This window comes from Lontra canadensis, unplaced genomic scaffold (assembly GCF_010015895.1).
Source record: "Lontra canadensis isolate GAN:19392208 unplaced genomic scaffold, GSC_riverotter_1.0 scaffold47, whole genome shotgun sequence".
Classification (NCBI taxonomy): domain Eukaryota; kingdom Metazoa; phylum Chordata; class Mammalia; order Carnivora; family Mustelidae; genus Lontra; species Lontra canadensis.
Genome location: NW_022631041.1, coordinates 1213670 through 1236701, shown reverse-complemented (window position 1 = coordinate 1236701; position 23032 = coordinate 1213670). Strand labels below are relative to the sequence as shown.

General features: G+C 45.0%; 1 protein-coding gene across 1 annotated transcript; it reads right to left on the bottom strand.

The window, feature by feature from the left end:
* Positions 1 to 14480: 14480 nt before the first annotated feature.
* On the bottom strand, positions 14481 to 22819 carry HEBP2 (heme binding protein 2). Its single transcript, XM_032873028.1, has 4 exons — positions 22659 to 22819; positions 21988 to 22123; positions 21027 to 21207; positions 14481 to 15021 (listed from the first exon to the last, which is right to left on the bottom strand). Exons 1-4 carry the CDS (start codon positions 22758 to 22760, stop codon positions 14823 to 14825), a joined length of 618 nt encoding a protein of 205 aa, XP_032728919.1. The 5' UTR covers positions 22761 to 22819; the 3' UTR covers positions 14481 to 14822.
* Positions 22820 to 23032: the final 213 nt, after the last annotated feature.

The window sequence follows — 23032 nt, the reverse complement described above, 5'->3', positions numbered from 1 at the left end:
AAAACTTGCACTACAGAACTGTGGGTGGAGATTTTCCTTTTACAACTGTTTGTACCAGAGTTTAAACTTCCATTTGGCAATTTCTTACCAGTTGAAATGTCAGCATTTGCTAACTTTTGGATATCCTTTTGGTTACACCAAAGAAAAAGGTATGGCTGTTTTTCCTTGAACTGCCTACAGTATCATGTCCTCATTTGGAAAGGTTTATGAGAATCGATTATATATTACCTTACTTTGAAGAAAATGCTGAATAGCTCTTGTTAGTCAAATAAACTAATACAAATTGGCAGGGCTTGGCTATTAATTAGCCCTGGGAAATGAGTTTTTAGATTAAAAAGATTTTTTGCATCATTTGGTTTGTGAGTTTTTATATATTTTATAAGGAATTGAGTTGGCTAATTACCTTCTAATCTTCTCCAGTTAGAATTTTAATACTTTTAGGCATGGGAGAAAAGTGTGTAAAGTATTTATTTTTATGTCCTACTCTTGTGACCTCCTTTCCCTATTCCCTCCCAACTGACGTGGACTTGGACTCCTGTATTTGTTGGCTAAATAAAATAAGTCTTGTCTTCTTCATTTGAAGGACCTAAGAGGACAGTACTGAGATTCTTGGCCTACGTACAATGCAGCTGCCAGTGGTCATCTTTTTTGGTATAAAAATATCATCGATAAGTTGGACTATATAGGCCAGATTATCAAAGGGTTTGTTATACATTACAGCTTTAGGTACCCATTTTAGACACGTCTTTGAGACAAAAACAAACCTATAGGATTAAGACTTCTCCCGTTCTCTGAAGAAAACAAAACACTTCAAGACCTGACATTTGGCTGAAGGCTAAAGGACTTTTTACCATTTGGAGCAATTGTCTACTACATTGGGCACAAGGATCTTTTCTTCTAAATTTTAGAAAAGTGGTGTTGGCTTCTGAATATGAAGTCTTCTCATAGCTCCCTAAACAAGATTAGAATGTACGTGGATATCAGAAAACTTTAACTTAATATATAAATCCTTTATGTCGAAGGTATAAAGTAAACAACATCAAAACTAATTATAAAACTATTTAAAAAATCCCCGTTTTTTAAAGAAAAAAAAATTAGGTTTTAAAATTTGCTTTGAATAAAACAATTGTAAAGTAAATATTTGAACGTTATTTCTTTTTGTTTGTACACTCACTTTTGAATAATAAGGTAGGCCTCCTTTCACGGAACTGTTGAGTGCTTTGCTGGATACAAACAGAACAGCAGCAAAGACCAGAAGGCGCCTGTGGGAGGTGGGGGGACCCAACAGAGAGGAGATAGAACGTCACAGACAGTGTGGATGGTGCCATCTGAAAGGACATACAGAAAAACAACTCTGAACAATGTCCTATCGACTCTTGAATAAAAAAGGAAAAATGTCTTGACCGATAGTTCAGGTGATGTGGCATGTGGAGGGATGCGAGAACTTCTCACAGGCGTGCATGAAATACAGGAAGACGAGAATCTAGATTTCACCCCTGAAACATATGGCGTCTTTGGCTTTGCTGCTTTATTCTTCTGTGAGGACTCGCTGCTGGTAACAGACCATATCATCTTTAAAAATTCAGTCAGCGTAGACATGTGACCTTTCCTCATACCCTGAGACTGTTAAGTGCCAGAGAATCATAGACAGAAGCCCTGGGGCTAAATTATTTCCACCTTATTTTTCCTGAGAGTTGGGAGAGAGACAAATGACCATGGGGCCTGTCAGTGGGAAGCCACCTCACCTTTGGTCTGATTTCTGCCCTCCTGTTTCTGAAGAATGTTGATTGTGAGACCATTGCTTCTCCTGTGGGGATGTGCGTTTATTCGTTTAGGGAGTCACAGTAACAAGGGGAAGAAAGGAGGCATTTCCCATCTCTGTCTTCTGCCTGCCCTGCAGCACCACGCCCGGCTCTGTGATGGGCATCCTGGTGGGACAGGTGAAGCATGGGATTGGCTTTATTGGTTCTGCCTTAATGTGTTTTCAGCACATTAACTGAAGGTGAATAACCATTTACGTTCCTGAGAGTCCATCATGAAATGAGTACAACAGGATAACTGGGGTGGATATTAGGATATTTTCAGGGGACAGGGTTGGAAAGAGGGTCTTTCAAACGAAACATGGACCTGACTCTTCAGGTCCGTTTGATTCTTGAGGCCTGTTTTTCTGTACTAAGCTATTCAGTTACTGTAATATAGTTTCTTTCCATGAGCTTCTCTAAACCACCTTCTACACAGGCCAGCTTTTACTCATAGAAGAGGACTGGAGCGCAATCTGTAGTCATTTGTTCAGCAGTGAAAAAAAGCCCTTTATTAAATACTTCTAATGTGCTAGGTAAAAAGCAGGGATCCTAGGATTAAAAAAATGTGGTTGAGAGTTTCCAGATCTAGTGGAAAAAAAAAAAAAAAAACCCACAAACTGGGAACTATCCTGTAAACTGTATAAGAATAGAAGAGAAGAAAGAGCCCTCTGGCCTTCACAGCCAGCCCTGTTGGGACCCGACCCTCTGTGTGTTCTCCTTTACCACCGGAACACCTGATGTTGATTCATACTGGCGACGCACCCAACCCAACCACTACCTCACAGCCTCCCCTGTAGTCAGGAGGACACAGTTTTGGCCAATGAGACATGCGCAGTAATCTGGAAATCTCCAGGATGTTTGCCAATACAGGAACCAGCTCCATCCCTTGTGGCTTCCTTTCTCCCGTTTCTCCCTGAATGAGTGGGAGGCTAGGAGAGGAGCCGTACTCTTCCAGCCTTTCAGCACCAATGGGTTGAAAGCCACATGTTGTGGAAGGTGGAGGAGAAGGGAGCCTGGTCCACTGATTACCTCAAGAGCCACTGTACCATCCTTGAGCTATCCACCTCCAGGCACACTGGGTAAGTCATTTTTCCACTCGTGGCTGAGGGATAAGGTTCTCAGAGGAAGGTATCCTTGCCTTGCCTTTTTTTTTTTTTTAAGTCCTTTCTGTACCCAGTGTGGGGTTCGAACTCACAACCCTGAGATCAAGAGTGAGCCAGCCAGGTGTCCCAGGTGTCATTGCTTTTGACTAGGTAGATGTGGGGAGGGATTGATGATGAACCTGAACTGAGACATGGCAAAGGAGGGTTTCACCAAGCAGGGGAAGCTGACAGAAGAACACTCCAAATGGAGGGGATAGCATGAGCAAAGACACACAGGCCAAGTGTTCAGAGGAAGCCACGTAGTCCCTAGGGAAATGTCTCTAGGGAAACGTAGTAGGGCACGAGACTGGAAAGGTCGTCTCTGGCAAGAATGTAGAGGACCCAGGATGCTCTCCCAAGGAATTTGGGTTTTCTGTAGTATTTGGAAACAGTGAAGGTTTTATAAGAAGGAGAATGGTATGACCTGGCTTGGTTCTTAGCCTTCTAAAGCTACACTCTTCTCTGTTGACTACATCTAATCCCATAGCATTAAATGTGTGTGTGTGTGTGTGTGTGTGTGTACTGGTGACTCCTGAACATCTGTCCTCACCTCCTCTGTGATCTCCAAATCAGTAATACCTACTGCCTACTCAGAATCTGCATTAAAGGTGTTTTAAACTTAATATCTCCAAACCATTCTTCTATCCCCCCCCCCAAAACACACAAATCTCTACCTTATCAATTAACAACATTACTCACACAATGGCTCAGGTGCCATATCCAGGTTCTTTCTTGTGCCTGTTTCCTTTTCACCAACATCTAAACCCTAAGCAAGTCGTGTCAATCATACTGCCAGACTATTTCACAAATCCAATCACTTCTCACTGGTTCCCTTGCTACTGCTCAGGTCGAAGTTGTTTTCTCCCACCCAGACTCTTGTAGAAGCTTCCCAACTGGTCGGATCTTTAAGGTGCATCTTCAGTCACTCTTAATGTGGCATACAAAATAAGCTCTTAAAAACAATTCATAGCCCTCCAGTGTTTGGAACCCTTCGAAGACTATTACCATTAGAATAGGATTCTAAGGCCTTGCTGTGACCTTTAAGATCTGCCACTGTTCCCCTCACTCATAAGGGTCTGGCCTTATTCTGGTTTCAGTCCCTGAGCAGAAGCTACTCCCCACCTCAGAGCCTTTAACTACTGAAAAGAAAATTTCCTCTATTTCTATGCTGCCTTAGTTTCCTCGGCAAGTAGACACCAAGATCATGAAGAGTGTCAACAGTTTTATTGGAGTGTAACACCTTTTAAAGGAAAAGGGAGAAAGGAAGATGAGGCCAGGAAAGCTATCGGATGGCAGTCCTGACCTTGTATGTCTGCCTAGCCTATGAGAACTCGGGAAAGCTCACACACTAGCTGGTCTTTTGTTGGACAGAAACAGCTAGGTCCTTTACCACTGCCTTCCTTGGTCTTTGGTAAGAGGTTACACAGAGAAAAACGTGCCTTCAGTTTCTAGTACTTAGTGTGATTATTGGCCACCAACCCTTTCTGATTTGGGAGTAGTATGACCTTAGCTTAAAAGGTCATACTACTGATGAAGCCAGCAGTTAGAGGCTGTCAACCAACTACACTATTTGAAGCTGGCTGGCAAGCCTTGAAAAGAGATCTAAGTGGCACATCTCCATGCTTGCCACGGTCCTCCCCATGTACCTTATAGGTCCTCTTCTCCCTTCCCCCACAACCCGCCCCTCCAAAAATCATGAGAGCCACTCCTCCAGGGCTCTGGTGGACTCCTTTGCATGAGGAGAAAAATGTTTTAAAGGAGCATGATGGGACCAACTGTAGCCTTTCCTGCCATTGGCCTGGGGCCACACCTGATATTCATCATTTCCACCCCCCCACACCCCGCCATGTCCTTTACCTTCAACTGCCGCCTCTGCTCATCTCCCTGGCTTTCCTAGCAGTGTGAACCAAGCTGTCATTCCCAAGGGTCCTGAGGTCCTGAGAATCAAACCATTCTGGGACTAGGGTTGCTACACTTGTCCATTCACAGTTCCAACTGGGCAAAGGATGCCCCAAGTAGGAGTCATGTCCCTGGGGGTTCATGCTAGCCTCTGTTTCTGCCACCATTGCTACTTTATTTGTGTGCATGCTATGCCAGCACTGGGATGGGCACCAACAAAAGCTAAGGCGCCAGGCCGAGTGCCTTTCTGGTGGGCATAAACATGTGAGACAGTGCTTTTCTTGCTCTGTGCCTGCTCTCATATGTCCATCCACATGCCTCCATCCTCAGACTTCCTTGTCTCAGTCCTCCTTTCTTCTTTTTCCTTTCCAAACTCTGGATCTATTGGCCAAGCCATTTGCCATTGCCATGACTCCAGGTATATTTCACCTTTTCCCTTGCAAAGTAAATGACCAGGTCCATTACCAAAAACCCTGCCCTACCCTATTTTTTTTTTTTTTTCAGAAAAATCACAGAAATTTTTTCCTCCAAGTTGTCTTTCAACATCACCCCTGAGGATGCTGTCCCTGTTGATCTTGCATCCTCAGAGTAAGTCAAGTGATCAGTGTGCCAAGTTGAAGTTTTTCCCTCTTCCTTCAGCTAATCATACATGTCTTCCAAATAACCAGAGGGAAGGAAGCAGTGGGAATGGGTGTAAGCAGGGGGAATGGGTGCAACCATGATGACACAGGAGTTTGGGTGGTCTGTTCATGCAGCTTGCTTATGTACTCTAGTCCTGCTCATGCTTGCTTCTGGATGTATCATTTCTATGTTATGATGGACCACTGGTCCTGCCAACTTTATGACTATGAACGTAAGATGGGCAGTTTTGGACACATCATCATGTGGTGTTTCATAGTAGCATCTCTCCTAGGGCCCAGTAGACTACCTGAAGCTTTTTTTAAAAAACCATGTCATACTCTCCTGAAGTTAGAAAGCCTTGCTTCAGGAACCCCGGGACCTGCATTGTGATTCTCCCCCTGGGGCTTGTCATAATTCTACATTGTTTTCTTTTCATTGCATTTCTTTCCTTTCTTCACCTCTGATAACATAAGTCTGCGAGATCACATGGGCCATGCTGCTAATTCCTTCCTGTCTGTCACTTCTAGGTCTGTTCCTAATCCTAATTGATTTTTTTCCTCCTAATTAAGAGTCATAATTTTGTTTCTTTACATATTTCTAAAAGATTTTTTTTTATTGAATTTTGGGAGTTGTTTGTTGGTGGATTTTGTTGTATTCCTTTAAATAGTATTGGGCCTTATTCAGGCACACAGCCAAGTTTCTTGGGATTAGTTTGATCCTTTCAAGGATTGCTTTTAAGCTTCATTAAGGGAGGTCTAGAAAACTCTTTGGTTTAGACAATTAAACCTCACTACTAAGGTAATACCCTTGTGAGGCACTAGCGGATGCCCCCCTGCATTTTGAGTTATTTCTACTCCTGCTAACAAAAACAAAAACTGTTTCCTGCCTGAAATATGATCTGTGAGTCATTTCTTCTACTGTTTTCCAGTTGTTCATTTCTTGGCTTGGATACTTTCTTCTTATACCTTCACAGGTCAGTGCTTGGCCAAGGACCTAAGAGGACTCACTGTAGATATATAGAGGTGTGTGTGTGTGTGTGTTTCTTCATCCTCTATGCTGCTGAACAAATTCTGTTCCCTTTGGCATCCCCTCATACTGATCTCTGTCTTCTCAGTGAGCCTAGGGGTCTCTGTTTGGCTTCCTCCTACCTGCTTTGCTGCCTAGAAACAGCCTCAAAGCCATAAGCTTGAACAGTCACTGAACTCACCTTTCCGCACCCACCCAGCTCTCCCAACCCCTTCTCTCTGAGAGCACAGTTAGGTACTGTGGCTTTCAATGTCTGGTTCCTAGTTCACCATCACAACTAGAAGTGGATGTTCACACCCGAGGATCTTTAAAAATATTGCTCAAGGGAATATTGTTTTTGATTTAGTGGGCCAGTTTGGAAAGAGAGGGGTTAGAAGCTTAGACTCTTTCCTCAGAAGTCAAGAAATCAGTGTGGGGTCATCTTACCTTCCAAGTATGCCAATTTTAATTATGCATCCAGGGATTGAAGCAATAACCAGTGCTTGGTCTGCAGACCCACGGAACCAACTGGAAGCAAACTTTGATTAGAACTCCATTTATTTTCTAACCTCCATATGCTCTCACTTTAATGGGGAAGAGGAACTATGATGACACCCTAGGTTTCCAGGCATCCAATGTCATTTGGGACCCCAGTGTATCTGGGTAGTTCCCTGTCTCCAGAGTACATCCACCTGAGTAAATGGAAACAGGTCCCTTTAGAAAAGTACTGGGAGACTCATCAGTGTGCACACTTACTGAAATATTATGGGGAACTTTTCCTGGGAACCCAACCACCTCTTCAGTCAGTGACTTTTGAGTCTGAAAAGAGGCTCAACTCTGGAAACTGCGCAAGGGGTCAGTGTTGTGGGCAGGGGTGGGGGGCGGTGGGAGTGGTGATCTCAGCCCCCTGCTTATCCATTCCTGCTCTCCTTGGGTTATGTATAAAGAACATTACCCTTGTTGGCTACCCAGTCTATTGTGTCCTTCCAGATGCCATGTTCTAGTAACCATTTCCGTGAGACCATTACAGGATAGGCCTCCTGGGCTGCCCTTTTGCCCTTAGTGGTTAACATGATCATTAACTCACCCTGGTTTCTGCAATGAGCGCTGCCACCTGGGCTCTTCGGAGTCTTCCCCTCACCCACATGGCTGTCCTGGCAAGCTAGATTCCTCCCCAGCCTGTCCTGCCAGCCTGGGCTGCAAAGGACAGCCACTGCTCAGCACGTGGTTTTGCTCACACACCTGTCACCTGTGCCTTTCCAGGAGAATGTAATTGGGCCGCTTGCTGAATGGTGGGTCCTCCGGGCCTTCCCATGGAATGTATGTTCCCATGGAACATAATTGCTATGGGCTGAATTGTGTCCCCTCCCCCAAGTTCACACTATGACGTCCTCAGCACCAATGCAGCTGTTGTTCAGAGATGGGTCCTTCAGAAAATAACTCGGTTTTGATGAGGTCATGAGGAGGAGCCCTCAAGTCGGGTTTAGTGTTCCTACAAGAAGAAAAATAACCATCTTGTTGGTTCACAACTTGCTCAGGAACCTTCCCCGGGTGTCATCTGAAGTTGGGCCCCAAATGCAGAGGGCAGGGAGAGAGCAAAGGAAGAGGTAAACTGCCTCATACGGGTCGGTGGCAGTTTCGGTAAACAAGGGAACAGGGGAGGTTTGTCTTAGCTAGCTGCATGACCTGGAGTTTTCCGCACCTGCCCACCAGAACCTCCAAAGTTTTCTGCGGACCCCCTTATCTGCGGCTTCCCCTCCCACGGCTTTAGGCCCCGCACCAGAAGCTCCTCCTATGGAAGTGTGTTCAGAAGGTCAGGAGGAGCCCAGTGCTGTGTCACCATGCCTGTGTCCCTCACGTCGCCTCCTCTCCCAGCATAGGAATTTTGTCACCTCACGTCCCCACAAGGGTGAGTACAGCCCAACAAGGTATTTTGAAAGAGAGAGACCATATTCGCATAACTTTTAGTAGAATATTTTGTTATAATTATTTCAATGTTATTATTGGTTATTGTTAACTTCTTACTGTGCCTAATTTTCATAAACTTAGACGTGATCAGAGGTATATAGGTATAGGAAAAACCAGTATGTATATGATTCAGTACTGGCATGGTTTCAGGCACCCGCTGGGGGGCTTAGAATGGATCCCCTGCAGCTAAGGGGGTACGACTGTGCCTAGAGGCCTTAACTGAGCCCCATCCCCGTTTCCATCCCTGGGCTGTGACCTTGCAGGAGTCCCTAGGAGCCAGGAGGACAAGAGGAGCGTGCATTCCACCCATAGGGGCGGTCGTGGGGAGCCTCCCACTGCCTGGGTCCAGCTCTGGGGTCAAGTGGTGTGTTCTTAATGACCTCCTCTGATACGTCCCCCTCGGCCACACGGGGCTATCGTAAGATAATGCTGTCTGCAAACCAGCAAGCCGGCCTTCAGCAGGCACTGACTTGGCCAACACTCTAGTCTGAGCATTCCCAGCTGTTAGCACTGTGTGAAGCAAATTTCTGTTGTTTAAGCCCCCCCGCCAGTCTATGCAGTTTGTTACGACAGCCCTAGCATACTAAGACAAAAATCAGGTGGGTCTTATTGCTGCCTCTAATTATCCAGCATGGGCCCTTTCGTGAGCTTTGCATTCCTTCTTCTGTTCTCTCTCCCTGCAGCTCAGGCATTTTGACATTCCAATCACTTTTTCCAGACCTCTAGGAGCCACCCACCTTAAAGCCGTGAGTTTGCACCAACCCCTGGAGTTTTTCTCATGGTATTAAATCCTGTATCCTGAGTGATAACCCCAAGCCAGTAAGCCTTCCCTTTATCCAGGCTTCTGACTGAGCACCTGGGGAACCGGGGCCCAAGTGCGCCATCTTGACCTGCCAGTGGGTGGGTGTTGGCTAGGTTCCACAACACCTGTGGCATGTTACCCATTTCTTCCTTCGTCAAGGCCTGGCATGGCCCCAGCCAGGTGATGCTATGACTTCACTTTGTGTACAGGCCTGGGAGGTGGGGGATGTCAGCTTCTTGGGACACCTGTTGCGTTATGGGGACAGATCTCTCTGAATATTGCATTTCCTCCTGTTAAGGTGGGAGAAGGGGAAGGTTCTTAATGGGGAAAGGCTAAGCCTCTTCTGCAGGCCCAGAGTGTTCAGAAACTTTTAGGGAGTCAGAATTGTTGGGGGCATCCACCAACTGTCATCATCCAGGCTTGGTCCTGACCTTGCTGTAAAAAAGGTGGTTTAGTTGAATTATTTTTTTTAAAGATTTTTATTTATTTATTTGAGAGAGAGAGGAAGAGCCAGCGAGAGCAGGGGAGGGTAGACTCCCCAAATGAGCCCAAGGAGCCCAAAATGGGGTTCCATCCCAGGACTCCAGGATCATGACCTGAGCCGAGGGCAGATGCCCCAGTGGAGTCCCCCAGCTGCCACTGGTTGAATATCTTGGGTGGTTACTACTTTTACCATGAAATCCTGTGCTTGACCTACAGCTTTTTCTGATGAACTTCGGCATGAGGTGAGGGCTTCTTAGCAAAGAGACTCTGGCTCTCACACTTAGTTTTAAATTGTCTGTTAATTGACCTCAGCTTTTCCTTATCCACCTGGAGGACATCAATTCAAGTTAGTAATAACCATTCGAGTCCATTACCCTTGTATTCATTACCCACCCCCACCCCACATCTGAGACACCTGAATCATCCATGGCCATTGTCCGCTTCTCCAGGAGTAAGTCACCTAAAGTTTTAATAACTAGACAGCCCTCTTGTGCCCGGAGTCGTCTATGCACTGCCTGCCCACCAGGGATGTGAGCCTCAAAACCAACCATTCAGGGGGTAACCCAGTGTCCGGATGCTCTTAGCGCCCGTAATCAAGGGCCACTCTGACCCCAGTTATGCCGGTTTGACCCTGGGATGGAGTTAGGAGCACAAGAAATGTATGACAAAGTTACAGGCTCTGAAAGGAGAAAGGAGAGGCACGATTGTGGGGGTGTGGAGGAAGCTGTCAGGCTTAACAGATCTAATGACGTCTCCTAGCCCCCCACAGAGCTCCAGAACAAAGACTGTTTACTCTAGGTTCTTGCTCCATCACTTTGCTCAGTCTTTGGCTGGAAGATGCCAGAAAACAGCAGACTATCAGTTCCCACTGCCTTGCTCAGGCACAGACTCTCTATGCCCAGAGAATAGTGTGTCCTTATCTTGAATCTGCAGCCAACCCTGAAGAGAGTGTCAGCTAGAGACATCAGCTGACCACAGCCCTCAAAGCCAGGCAGCTGGTCCTTTCTCGAATGTGGATCTGAGGAGTACAGCTCCATGTAATTGGAGAAGCCCCAAGTCCCTGAAAAGAAATGACTGGTCTTTGGCCACGGTTATACTAAGTACCAGAGATGACCAAGGACAACTTCATGTCAGTAATCTCAGCTCTAAACCAGCCTCCTACACTGGGCTGGGCAGCAGCAGCCTCACTCTGGGAACCGCACCTCCACCACCAAAGCTCGATTCCTAGGGTATTCCCAAAGGCTGCTAACCCTTGACCCCTGCACTTCCCACAACTCTGTACCAGATCAGCAGTTTCCTTTGTCCAGAGAGCTAGAGAGACTGCAAGCACAGCTCTCTCTTCTCTCTCTTGCTCAGCAATCACTACACATAGCTTTTTGTTCTGAATACTGAACGTGGCCTCTTCCTTTGACCCAATCATCTCTGCCCAAGATGTCCCCAATCTTGGGGACTAACTGGCCCCTTCTCACCATCCCAGTCTCAAATCTCTCTTCCTCAGAGAGGACTGGGCTGTCCCCACCTTGTGACGTCTGCTGTCCCTGGCCATGCCACCCACCATCCCAGAGCCTCATTTCATCTATACCCTCTCCCTCTCCAGAAAATAAACCCCATGAGGACACTCACTGATGTATTCTCAGGAAGGAGGACTGAATGGAAGAGTGAGAGGCGTTGTGGGATTGGATAATTATGAAGTCGCCGATGAGTGAGTGTTTCTGTCACTGCCATGTCCCAGCCCCCATGCATAGTGCAGTGCCTGGAATGTGATAGACATGCCACTATGACTTCTTCAAGAGTGAAGGAAAGCAAATGACCTTCCAGTGAAATGTTTAGGGAGAAAGGTTAAGTGATAACTAGAAAAGACAGGATAAATGCACTGAATTTAAGTGAATTGTTTTCAGAGTTTGGAAAAGATAATCTCATGAAAAATGGATGGACACATCGACATGTGGAGAACTCTGAGGAAAGCAGTGACGGCTGGGGGACTGCCCAAGGAAGACACTGGATCGCTCTTTCCGGAGAAATCAGATCACCCAGGCAAAGGAGATATGGGAATTATTGCCCCCTGCAAAAGTCTAGCGGGGAACTAGGATTTAATTTTGGGGGATAAGGATGGTCAGGCAGAATCTGAACATGTTGCTAGGCAGGGTGGTTAGGACATGGGGTGCAAGACAGTTTAGAGAGGAGAGGAGGGGTGCTCACTGATGGGGCAAGAGTTACACCAAGAGCAAAGGTGGAAGGCTTAGCCTTAGAAAAGAGTCTACACAGAAGTTTGCTATAGATAAGAGAAGAACAATCTCCACAGAAATGTTGACATAAGGGATATGTGGTAGTCATTGCCAGCCATGTTATTAAAATAACTGATTTATTGCTATGAGAAATATTCTCTGAATTGAGGGCTGAAAAATGTTTTAGTTTATGATTTATGGAAGAGAAGGGGGAAATGGGATATCCTGGACTTGAATGGTACAAAATGCATTTTTTTCTGGAACATGTTTCAGATTTCAACTACATGTTGGCCATCAGAAATATGCTTCTCTTGTTAAAAATGGAATTTATTGCATAAGAGGTGCCTATTTGCATAGAACTATAAGGTAAATATTAGAAATATTTACCTCACACAAGTAGAGACTAGTACTGTGGACAATCTAGTGGGAGGGCTAGAAGGGATCCTCCAGTTGGTTTCTTTTAAATGAGCTAAAGAAGAAATTTAATTTCTTTTTGGCAAGCATAAAAAGGCAAATAACCTTGGAAAATAATTGCCTGAGATTTTAAAATTTTATATCCGTAAGAATTTCAAAGCCAGAAATCTAGCTTGTTTTGTATCAAAAATCACAACCTAGAAGGAAGCTCTGAGGTCATCATCATGTTAATCATTGCTCATGCACATTGCCTACGTAGGATGAATGGCGCCGTATGGTCCCGGCCACTTGTGGCCCAAGAGAGCTGCGCTCTGCCGTCTTCCAGTGGGGCGTAGCAGTTAACACGTGGACCCAGCAGTCAGACCGCCTGGACTCCAGTTCGCCTCTGTTCTTACAGCTTCTTCTGGAGCAAGTTACCTAACAGCTCTGTGCCTCACATCTTTGTCTGCAAAAGGGAGCTGCTAGAATGTGGCACAGAGTCGTTCTGAGGGTCAAATGTAGTAATTCAGGTGAAATGCTTAGAATGGTGCACCTGGAAGGTAACCCAGAAATTTTAGTTAGCAATGGGAACTGTTAACTATAGGTATGACTTTATCTAGGTTAGCAATCCAGTTAAGAGAGAATGGGAATTATTGTCCTAGAGAAGCGTCTAGGGGGACCTAGGATTATATTCACTATAGCTGTCCCGGTTAGGGAGGTTAATTTTAAGAGATATCACATCATGTTGGGGTTGACAGGACCTTAACATCTATGGTTCCATCCTCTTGCCATTGGATACTTACATCTTCTCCGGAAGTGATCACACGGTCTCTGCTTAAACACACACTGTGACGGGAACTGGAAGCAGTGTCATTCACGGGCAGCTGAGTTGTTGGGAAGTTACTGAGCACCAACCTGCCTTTCTCCTTCACTCCTTCAACCATCATGCCCTGGGAGGCCACGGTAGTCACTGCCTTTCCCACAATGGGCTTCCTCCCTGTGGAAGAAAACTCCAACCACCCCTGTTTGACCTCAGTCTGTACTTCTAATCGATTCTTGCCAACATGTCTGGTAACTCAAGCAAAAGATCAGGTGGGCAAAGTATCCCTGATGGGAACTGAAACTACCTGCTCAAGCAGTGAAGACTCTGTGTGACTGAGCCCAAGACAATGATCGACCTGACCTTTACCGCCCACCCATGTGTACCCACCGACCATTGTCCCATGTTGTTCTTAGATGAACCTGGAAGTATTTTCAGCATGTTAGGGATCGTCCTTAGATGCCAGATCCCAGTCTTCCCAGTGCTAGCCTCAATGAAATAAATTCCTTTCTTGTTTCACCACCTCTCATCTCTCTGCCTTTGGATTTTGTCAGCGGCCAGTGGCTGAACTTGGTCTGTTTGGGACCCCCAGAGCCAGGTGCTTTGGCGTCTTTGGGCTCCGGTTCATCTGACATCTGTAGGACAAGCATGTTCCAATACAATCAGGCACAGATTTCAACCTCCTTGATTCTGTGGCAGCCCATTCGTTCAATAATTATCGTCATTTTTATATGACCTCCCAAACTGCATGAAATACTTTAAAAATGCATGTGAATTTTAAAATTACATGTTTGTATACATGCCTTTGGGAAAGAACGTGTCTTTATTGAGTTTCAAAATAGGATAGAAGTCCCTAACTTCATAAATTTGGTCTCTGTCATGAAATATTATTGACCCTTCTAGGTATGGTTGGAATTTTCTTATGCAGTGGGGGTGGTTGGGGGGAATGGGGAAGAGTAGCCCACAGAGAATGTGACCAGGTCAGGTGCAAAAGAATCTCATTTTTTTTTTTTTTAAGGCATTACCAGGATAACCGGGCATAATTAAATAGGGTCTTTTTTTTTTTTTTAAGATTTTTTATTTTATGACAGCGAGAGACATAGTGAGAGAGGGAACATAAGCGGGGAGAGTGGGAGAGGGAAGCAGGCTCCCTGCTGAGCAGAGAGCCTGATGCGGGGCTCGATCCCAGGACCCTCGGATCATGACCTGAGCTGAAGGCAGATGCTTAATGCCTGAGCAACCCAGGCACCCGAAGAATCTGATTTTTGCTTTCAATTGAACTTCACTTTGTGAGGCTTCACAGCCGTGCCACACAGAATACCTCTTTAACATTTTTATTGATAATATCTGGAGGGGATAACATCCAAAGGACACAAATCCAAGTTGAAAAAGGCAACATGATGTGAAGAAGGGTCAAGTAACAGGACACTTCCCGGGAGCCTCACAGAAGTAAACTCCTCCAGAGCTGTGACTGATTCACATGTTTCTAGAATACTGTCCCCTGTTCCCTGTGTATCTAGATAAAGCTTCAAACATTAAAAGGCACCTTGGAAATAAGCTCAATTCATCGTTGTTCTCTCAAGTAGAGCGACTACTCTACATTTTACGGGTATGCAGTGCTGATGTCTACAGTAAGAAATGGAACTTCCTGGGGTTTTTTCCTCATTCGTTTTCTTTGGATGGTTCATTTTTCTGAATCAACCACACTTCGTTATTTCTATCAAGCAACTTGAAAGGACTGTTGTAGCCTGCTGTGTAGTAAACCTTCTCATTGAAAACTTTTCCTTCTTCCCTCAAAGTACTTGCTAATGTCAAAAGTTGTTCTTGATTTTTTTGAGCACTAGAGAATCCATCGAAAGCCCTGCAAAGGAGAAAGTAAATAACCATGAATGATGTTCATGCCGATGTAAATGTCAGTCTGAAAAGGACTCGATGAAGGCTGGATCAGGTGCAGCTTCCAGGCCCCTCCCCCTCAGCAACTGACTGGGCCATTCCTCTCCTCTGGTTCCCATACCCAGCGCCACCTCGCCACACACGGAGGAGACCCAGGAAGAGGCACACTCCCAGCTGCTGGCGGGCAGATTTGGAACTTTCACCATCTCATGCTCTAACTCTTGCTTCTCAGACTTTCATGAGTGTGTACAGGTCACCTGGGAATCTTGCTCAAATGCAGACGCAGGAGGTCTGGGGTGGATCCCAAGAATCTGCATTCCTAACAAGCTCCCCATGATGCTGAGGCTGCTGGTCAGAGGAAACCCCCTTAGAAGACTCCCTTTCAGACTTCCAATTTTCTATGGAACCATTCCCCTCCCCTCTGTCCCCCTTAGGAAAAGGGTAGGTGCCACATTACTGATGACTATGATAGAGTTTCGACCCTATGAATTTATAGTCTAATGGAAGACGGGAACATTTTGGCAACACTTTACATACAGTCTGAGAAGAGATTTAATGGAGACAGGATCGATATGCTTGGGAACACTGAGGATATTTCTGAATCAGGGGTAAGGGATGTTGTCAGGGTTCAGTCTGGAATGGTGGATGGCTTTGCTGGGCCAGAAAAGGGGAAGGAGAAGAAAAGCAACCAAAGTTCAAAAACACAAATTCATAATGAGGCACAAAATGAGCTCTGAAATGTGAGTCAGAGCCCGAAAGGGGAATCTCGTATGTTGGCTCAGGGGCCTTTTGAGATTATTGTGAAGGATGCTGAGCACAAAACTGACTTGATAGATCTGGGAAAGACAGATGGAAAAGAGACTGGAGGAAGGAGCCAGTTCGGAGGTTGCTATGGGGATGGGGAAGAAAAGACAGTCAAAAGATTTAAATAACAAGTGGGAAAAGAGAATCAAAGTTTAAGTATAGATTTTCAAGTATATAAACAAAACTATCCTGAGGTTAAATTATGACAGCACTCAGACCTAGCTAAATTGTTGTTATGTATAGATGATGAATTTGACTTTGAAGAATAGGAAACACAGAAAATCATGGATATTCCCAATATGGCTTCTTTTGCATAAGTTGTATTATCAATGTGCCAGTGGAAAAGCTTAGTCCTGCCATTCTCCAGGTAAGATGTAAGGTCTCAAAGGTACAAACCATGTGTACTTCATTCAACGATGTTCATGAGGCACCTAGAATTGTTCCTGGCACACAGTATCTTTTAAACCCTCATCAAATAGTGTAGGAATCTAATATGCACATGTACATGAAACAAAATGTTGAATATAAATTGATAAAGCTGTTCTAATTTTCAGAATGTTGACCAATAATGATAATTCTGAACCATATGTTTACCTCCTAAATCTATTATTTCCTTAATGAAGAGCCAACTCTTAGTCTGTTCTGCCTAAAGGAAACTTGCTTTCAGATCCTATTTCTGCCCTGACATCAAATCTCAAATCCCCCTAGTTAGAAATCATCTTTTGTTCTCTGAATACATATTGTTCTACAATGACCCATCACAGCTTTATTCAGTACACAAACATATGAGTCTCTTCCCACGCACCTGCCTTGCTAGGAGCTACAGGGTATGAACAGAGGACCATGTTCCTGTATTGTTGAGAAACTTACAGTCTGTACCTCTATCACTCTAATTTAGAATAACAGAAGAACAGAGTGACTAGCTAACTGGAGAAACTGAGGAAGGCATCGCAGAGGAGGTACCATTTGATCCAAGTCCTAAAGGATGAAAGTGGATGCTCCAGGAAGAGGAGAAATGAAGAGCTAGGACTAGTAGCAAAGTCAAGGTGCACGTTTTAATATTTTACAGAAATCAACTCATTTAATCTTCATGGCAACCCTATGAGATAGGTTGGTACTATAACTATATATATTTTACAGAAGAAGAGCTTTGGGCAAGGAAAATCTGAGGAACCTGCCTGAGGTCACGGGTAAAGACATGTGGAAGGTCCTAGCCACAGTGATCCAGTAACAAAAAGAAATAAAAACCATCCAAAATGACAAGGAAGAAGTAAAACTTTCACTATTTGCAGATGACATGATAGTATATATAGAAAGCCTGAAAGACTCTGCCAAAAAACTGTTAGATCTGATAAATGAATTCTGTAAAGTTGCAAGATACAAAATCAATTTACAGAAACCTGTTGCATTTTTATACACCCATAATGAAACAGCAGAGAGAGATATTAAAGAATCAATCCCATTTACAATGGCACCAAAAGCCATAAGATCCCTAGTAATAAACCTAATCGAAGATGTAAAGGACCTGTACTCTGAAAACTATAAAATATTGATGAAAGGGGCACCTGGGTGGTTCTGTTGGTTAAACGTCTGCCTTTGGCTCAGGTCATAATTCCAGAGTCCTGGGATCAAGCCCCATCTTGCGGGGTGGGGGAGGTCCCTCCTCAGTGTGGAGTCTGCTGCTTCCTCTCTCTCTACCTCTCTTCCCCCAACTCATGCTTTCTCACTCTTCCTTTCTCAAATAAATAACATCTTTTAAAAAATAAAATACTGATGAAGGAAACTGAAGAGGACACAAAGAAATGGAAAGGCATTCCATGCTCATAGATTGGAAGAACAAATATTGTTAAAATGTCTATATTACATAAAGCAATCTACATATTTAATGCAATCCCTATCAAAATACCAACAGCATTTTTCACAGAGCTTGATCAAACAGTAAAATTTATATGGAACCACAAAAGACCCTGAATAGCGAAAGCCACCTTGAAAAAGAGAACAAAGCTAGAGGCATTTCAATTTCAGACATCAAGTTACATTACAAAGTTGTAGGAATGAAAACAGTATGGAATTGACACAAAAATAGACACATAAATTAATAGAACAGAATAGAAAGCCAGAACTGAGCTCACAATTATATCATCAATCTTTGACATAGGAGGAAAGAATGTTCAATGGGATATTGGATCATCTCTTCAACAAAGGGTACTGGGAAAATGGGACAGCAACCTACAAAAGAATGAAATTGCCACTTTCTTGCACCATACACAAAAAGATTCAAAATGGGTTAAAGACCTAAATGTGAGACTTGAAACCTAAAATTCTAAAAAAGAACACAGGCAGTAATTTTCACATTGCCCATAGCAACCTTTCTAGATATGTCTCCTAAGGCAAGAGAAACAAAAGCAAAAGTAAACTATTGGGAATACATAAAAATAAAAAACTACAAAGTGAAGGAAACAATCAACAAAACTAAAAGGCAACCTACAGGATGGGAGAAGATATTTGCAAATGACATATCTGATAAAGGGTTAGTATCCAAAATATATAAAGAACTTAGAAAACTCACCACCTAAAAAAACAAATCCAATTTAAAAATGGGCAGAAGACATGAACAGACATTTCTCCAAAGAAGACAAACAGATATTATGGACACTGGGGAGGGTATGTGCTATGGTGAGTGCTGTGAAGTATGTAAACCTGGCGATTCACAGACCTGTACCCCTGGGGAAAAAAATATATTATATGTTTATAAAAAATAAAATTAAAAAAATAAAATAAAAATAAATAAATTATTTAAAAAAAAGACAAACAGATGCCAACAGACACATGAAAAGATGCTCAATATCACTTATTAGCGAAATGCAAGTCAAAACTACAATGAGATACCACATCACACCTATCAGAATGGCTAAAATCAACACAAGATACAACAGGTGTTGGCAAGGATGTGGAGAAGGGGGAACTCTCTTGAGCTGTTGGTGGGAATGCAAACTGGTGCAGACACTCTGAAAACAGTATGGAAGCTCCTCAAAAAGTTAAAAAAGAAAAAAAAAAAAACTACCCTATGGTCCAGCAATTGCATTACTAGTTATTTACCCAAAGAATACAAAAATACTAATTCAAAGGGATACCTGCACTCTGATGATTACAGCCTGATTATCTACAACAGCTAAAACAGGGAAACAGCTCAAATGGGTGAATGGATAAAGAAGATGTGCTATATATACACAGTGGAATATTACTCAGCTATAAAAAGAGTGAAATGTTGCCATTTGCAATGACATGGATGGAGCTAGAGAGTACTATGCAAAGCAAAATGAGTCAGAGAAAGACAAATGTCATGATTTCATATGTGGAATTTAAGAAACAAAATAAATGAGCAAAAGGGGGAAAAAAGAGAGGCAAACCAAGAAACAGACTCTTAACTATAGAGAACAAACTGGTGGTTACCAGAGGGGTGGTGGGTGGGGGATGGGTGGGACAGGTGATAGGGATGAAGGAGGGCACTTGTCGTGATGAGCTCCGGGTGATGGATGGACGTGTTGAATTCCTTAAACTAACAGGATACTGTATGTTGACTAACTAGAATTTAAATAAAAACTGAAGAAAAAGGAGAGATGTGGAAGAACATGGGCTGCTTGGGGAAGGGTGGGAAGGTCAGCGGAACATAACTAGTGGGGAGACACGGCTGGGCCATGTTATAAAAGACATTGTGAACAATCTGAACTCCCCCCGCCAGAGCAAGTGGAAAGTCACAGAGATTTCTAGTGAAGTAACAGGTTGAGGTTTTTGTTTAGACCATGGATTCCTGTGAGGAGCATGAGGGGAAGAGAATGGTGGGCAGGTTACTCCCAGCAGCCGGGAGGCTACTGAAGTGGAACAGTCAAGACCTGAGATGAGGAGACATCCGAGCATCTACTGAGGGTCCAGCATTGTGCCGAGCCCTGAGGGATACAGAGATGATTGACGTGTGGTTCCTAGAAGATGGCGACCTGAAGAAGTCACAGGGAAGGGGAGAAGGGAACAGAATTGTGGATCATTTCCAAGGAGACTGGATCGGATCTTGTAACCAGTTGTCAGGGAAGAGTGCGCTGATGATGGCCTTGGAGTCCTTGCTGGGGAGGTTATCTGGTTGATGAAGGTCACTGCTCACATACATTGAGGACTGGGGAAAGCTCACTTGTAGAGCTATTGACTTTAATCCCCACCTACCCCCCAATGGAAATGTCCAGCAATTAGGGTAATCAGGGCTGGATACACCAAATTTTGAGAGTCACTAGACACACGTGGTTGAAGCTTTATAAACAGATCACTCAGCGTAAGTCTGCTTTGACATGGGGGTCAATGCGAGCTGTCAATAGCACTTTCTGGGTGAGATAGAGGAATAGGAGGAGAAGAACGGCAAGACAGTGACTTTCTGAGATATAACAGGATGAATCAGCATCCAGAGAACAGATGAGTCAATACACAAAGACCGCAGGGGTCACATGGGCAAGAGCGGTCATCACGTGACAAAGGCAAGGGCACTGCTGACGGTGACAAGGGCATTCCCAAGGAGATAGTACAGGCTCCCCCAGACTGTCCGTGGAAACAGAGACAGATTCCTTTAGCGGGTGAGTGGTGACAAGAGGGAGAAAGGAATAAAGTGACACCAGTACAAGACTCTTAGCATGTTCTGTGCATGTTTTATATTTCAACAGAGAGAATTTAAGAATGTGTCGAACAGGTACTGGAAGCCAGAAACAGTACAAGGAACCACTCAACGAACAGAGGCAATGACTGCTGGAAGCAGCCAGCATCCCTCGGGCTGGGGCACAGTGGAAGAGTCTGGGGCTATCGGAATCTAGAAGCTGGGAGGAGGGGTACTGTGCCCTGTGTGTTAGGATTTTTGTTCAGGGTTACCTCAATGGCAGGTGGAGAATAATGTGCATCGTGTCTTAGCTGTGTAGGGTATGCAACAAGCTCTTCATTACATGAATTGATTGTACCTTGCAGTAGCCCCTTAGTAAGACATAAAACTAAGCCAGGAGGGAAACACCATGAAAATGCGTTAGACCTCTTTTTTACCAGAAGGGTGAAAAGCCCGCTGAAATGGCAGAGGAGCAAAACCGAGAGCAGGCAAGGAAAGCTAGCAGTGGGCAGGGACATAAATTATCTACCACTTACCGTACAAACACAGTCATTTCAGCTCTGTCTTCAATGAAGACATCTGACTCTGAAGGCCGGGGCGGATCGGATTGCTGCTCAGAGGGGATGTACAGGGAAATGGTAATGATAGACTCGCTAAAAGGACCTGAACCGGGCTCCACATAGCTTGTCACCGGAGCTGTCATCTTTATCTTCATCTCTGGACCATAAAATAACATATTTAATGCCATGAAAAGACCGTGAAAACAGATTTAGTTTCTTTACGACTACTTCTAAAAACATAACCTATTATTTTTTGATTGGAGTTTCCTGACTTACATCATGGTACTGACATAAAATTTACCTTTGAGATAATTTTCATCCTTAAAAAATAAGGGCAAAATGATTCAATTATCCTCTGGCCACATTAAACACTTTCTCTACTATTAATATTTTTGGTTAATAAAGTCTAGTTTTAGGGATGGAAGGGAAAATTAGACATCATATAGTCCAGTCTTGTCTGTCTGTCTTTCTTTCTTTCTTTCTTTCCCTCTCTCTTTCTTTCTTTCTTTCTTAACAATTCAGAAACTGAGATCCCACAGGCTAGGTGACCTGCTAAAACACAAATAGCGAAAGAGCCCGACCCAGATGTCTTCAGACCCTGAATCTTGGGTTCTTTGTACCTTCCTGCTTCCTGATGACTCTTAACCTACCAGTCACCAAATTACCTCGAAGCACTAGCCATGAAATGGACTTAACAGTAGTTACACAGAGGCCTAGCTCATCCAGCAGAAACAGACAAGAACAGAGGCTGAGAAGCACTAGCCTCCTCTAGACTCTGTTAAGGGTCCTGAGCGGAGTCTCTGCCTTCAAACACTAAGTCTTTGATGATCTCATTATTCTTCTGTTCTAAAGTATCTCCCTTTAATAAGCTAAAACACAGGAATAAGCCAGGGGACTCGACCGCAATATATATAATTATAAGGTAAACTGTCTTCACCTTTCTCATTTTTGCCTTGAATGTAGCCGTTCAGCTTTGTAAAACCAGTCTGGATGGCTGAATCCCAGTCCATGGACTCAACGGAAGTGCTGACCCACTTGGCGGGTCCATAGTGCCGGATCTCGTAACTTCCGGGCTAAAATGGAACAGAGAAAACTGGGGGAAGCAATTCGAAAAAGGCAGGACGTGAGAGGCAACAGTCCAGGTTCCCTGATCTCAGGTCCACCTGGATGGACCCCGGGTTCTGGTTCCTTCAACCTGGCGGGGCCCCTCTCCCGAGGCTCCCATCCTTGGATGAGAGACTGTGGAGGCCTCCGCCCCCCGCAGAGGTCGGAGTCGGCTCCGCTGACATTAACACCTAGCATCTGTTAGGTCCTGTGGGCTGGAGAGTCCTCTGCGGGCTCTGGGACCTGATCAATTCCTTTTTCTTTTTTTAACCTCACAAGAAACTGAGATGTGGCCAGTCGAAATGGAGATGTGGCCATGATCCAGGGTTATGGCTAACCGGCCGAATTTTCCCCTCTGAGCAGGAACGGAACTGGGGACCCACACAACTTTTTTTAAAAAATTGAAGTTTTTACTTAAATCTGCGGGACCCTCCGGTCCCACTGCAAATCCTCCGGCGCGCTCCGGCCCGCACCCGACCGTCCAAGCCCGCGGGAGGCGCCTACCTGGGGGCCCGCGTCCTTCGGGGCTGTCCAGCCCGGCGTCTCCACGGCTTGGGCCGCCGCGCGCTCGGCTGTCGCGGGGTCCGGCTCCAGCACCTCGGCCATGGGCGGCGCCGACGCTCGGGGGGAAAGAGGCTGGCGAGCCGAGCCAGGAAGGGGCCGCCCCGCTGCGTGTGCGCGCCGCTCCCGCCTGCTCCGCCGCGAGTCCCCGCCCCGGCGCTGCCCGCAGCCCAGGTCACCCGGCCGACGCGCGTCCCTCCTCCCCGCAGTGCGGGGGACCGGAGTTCGCAGGAGCCCGCCCGCGCTTGGGCCGGGAGGGGGCGCTGCGACCGCAGGTCCGGCGGGGCCGCGCCCCCTCTGCAGGGATCCCCGCACCC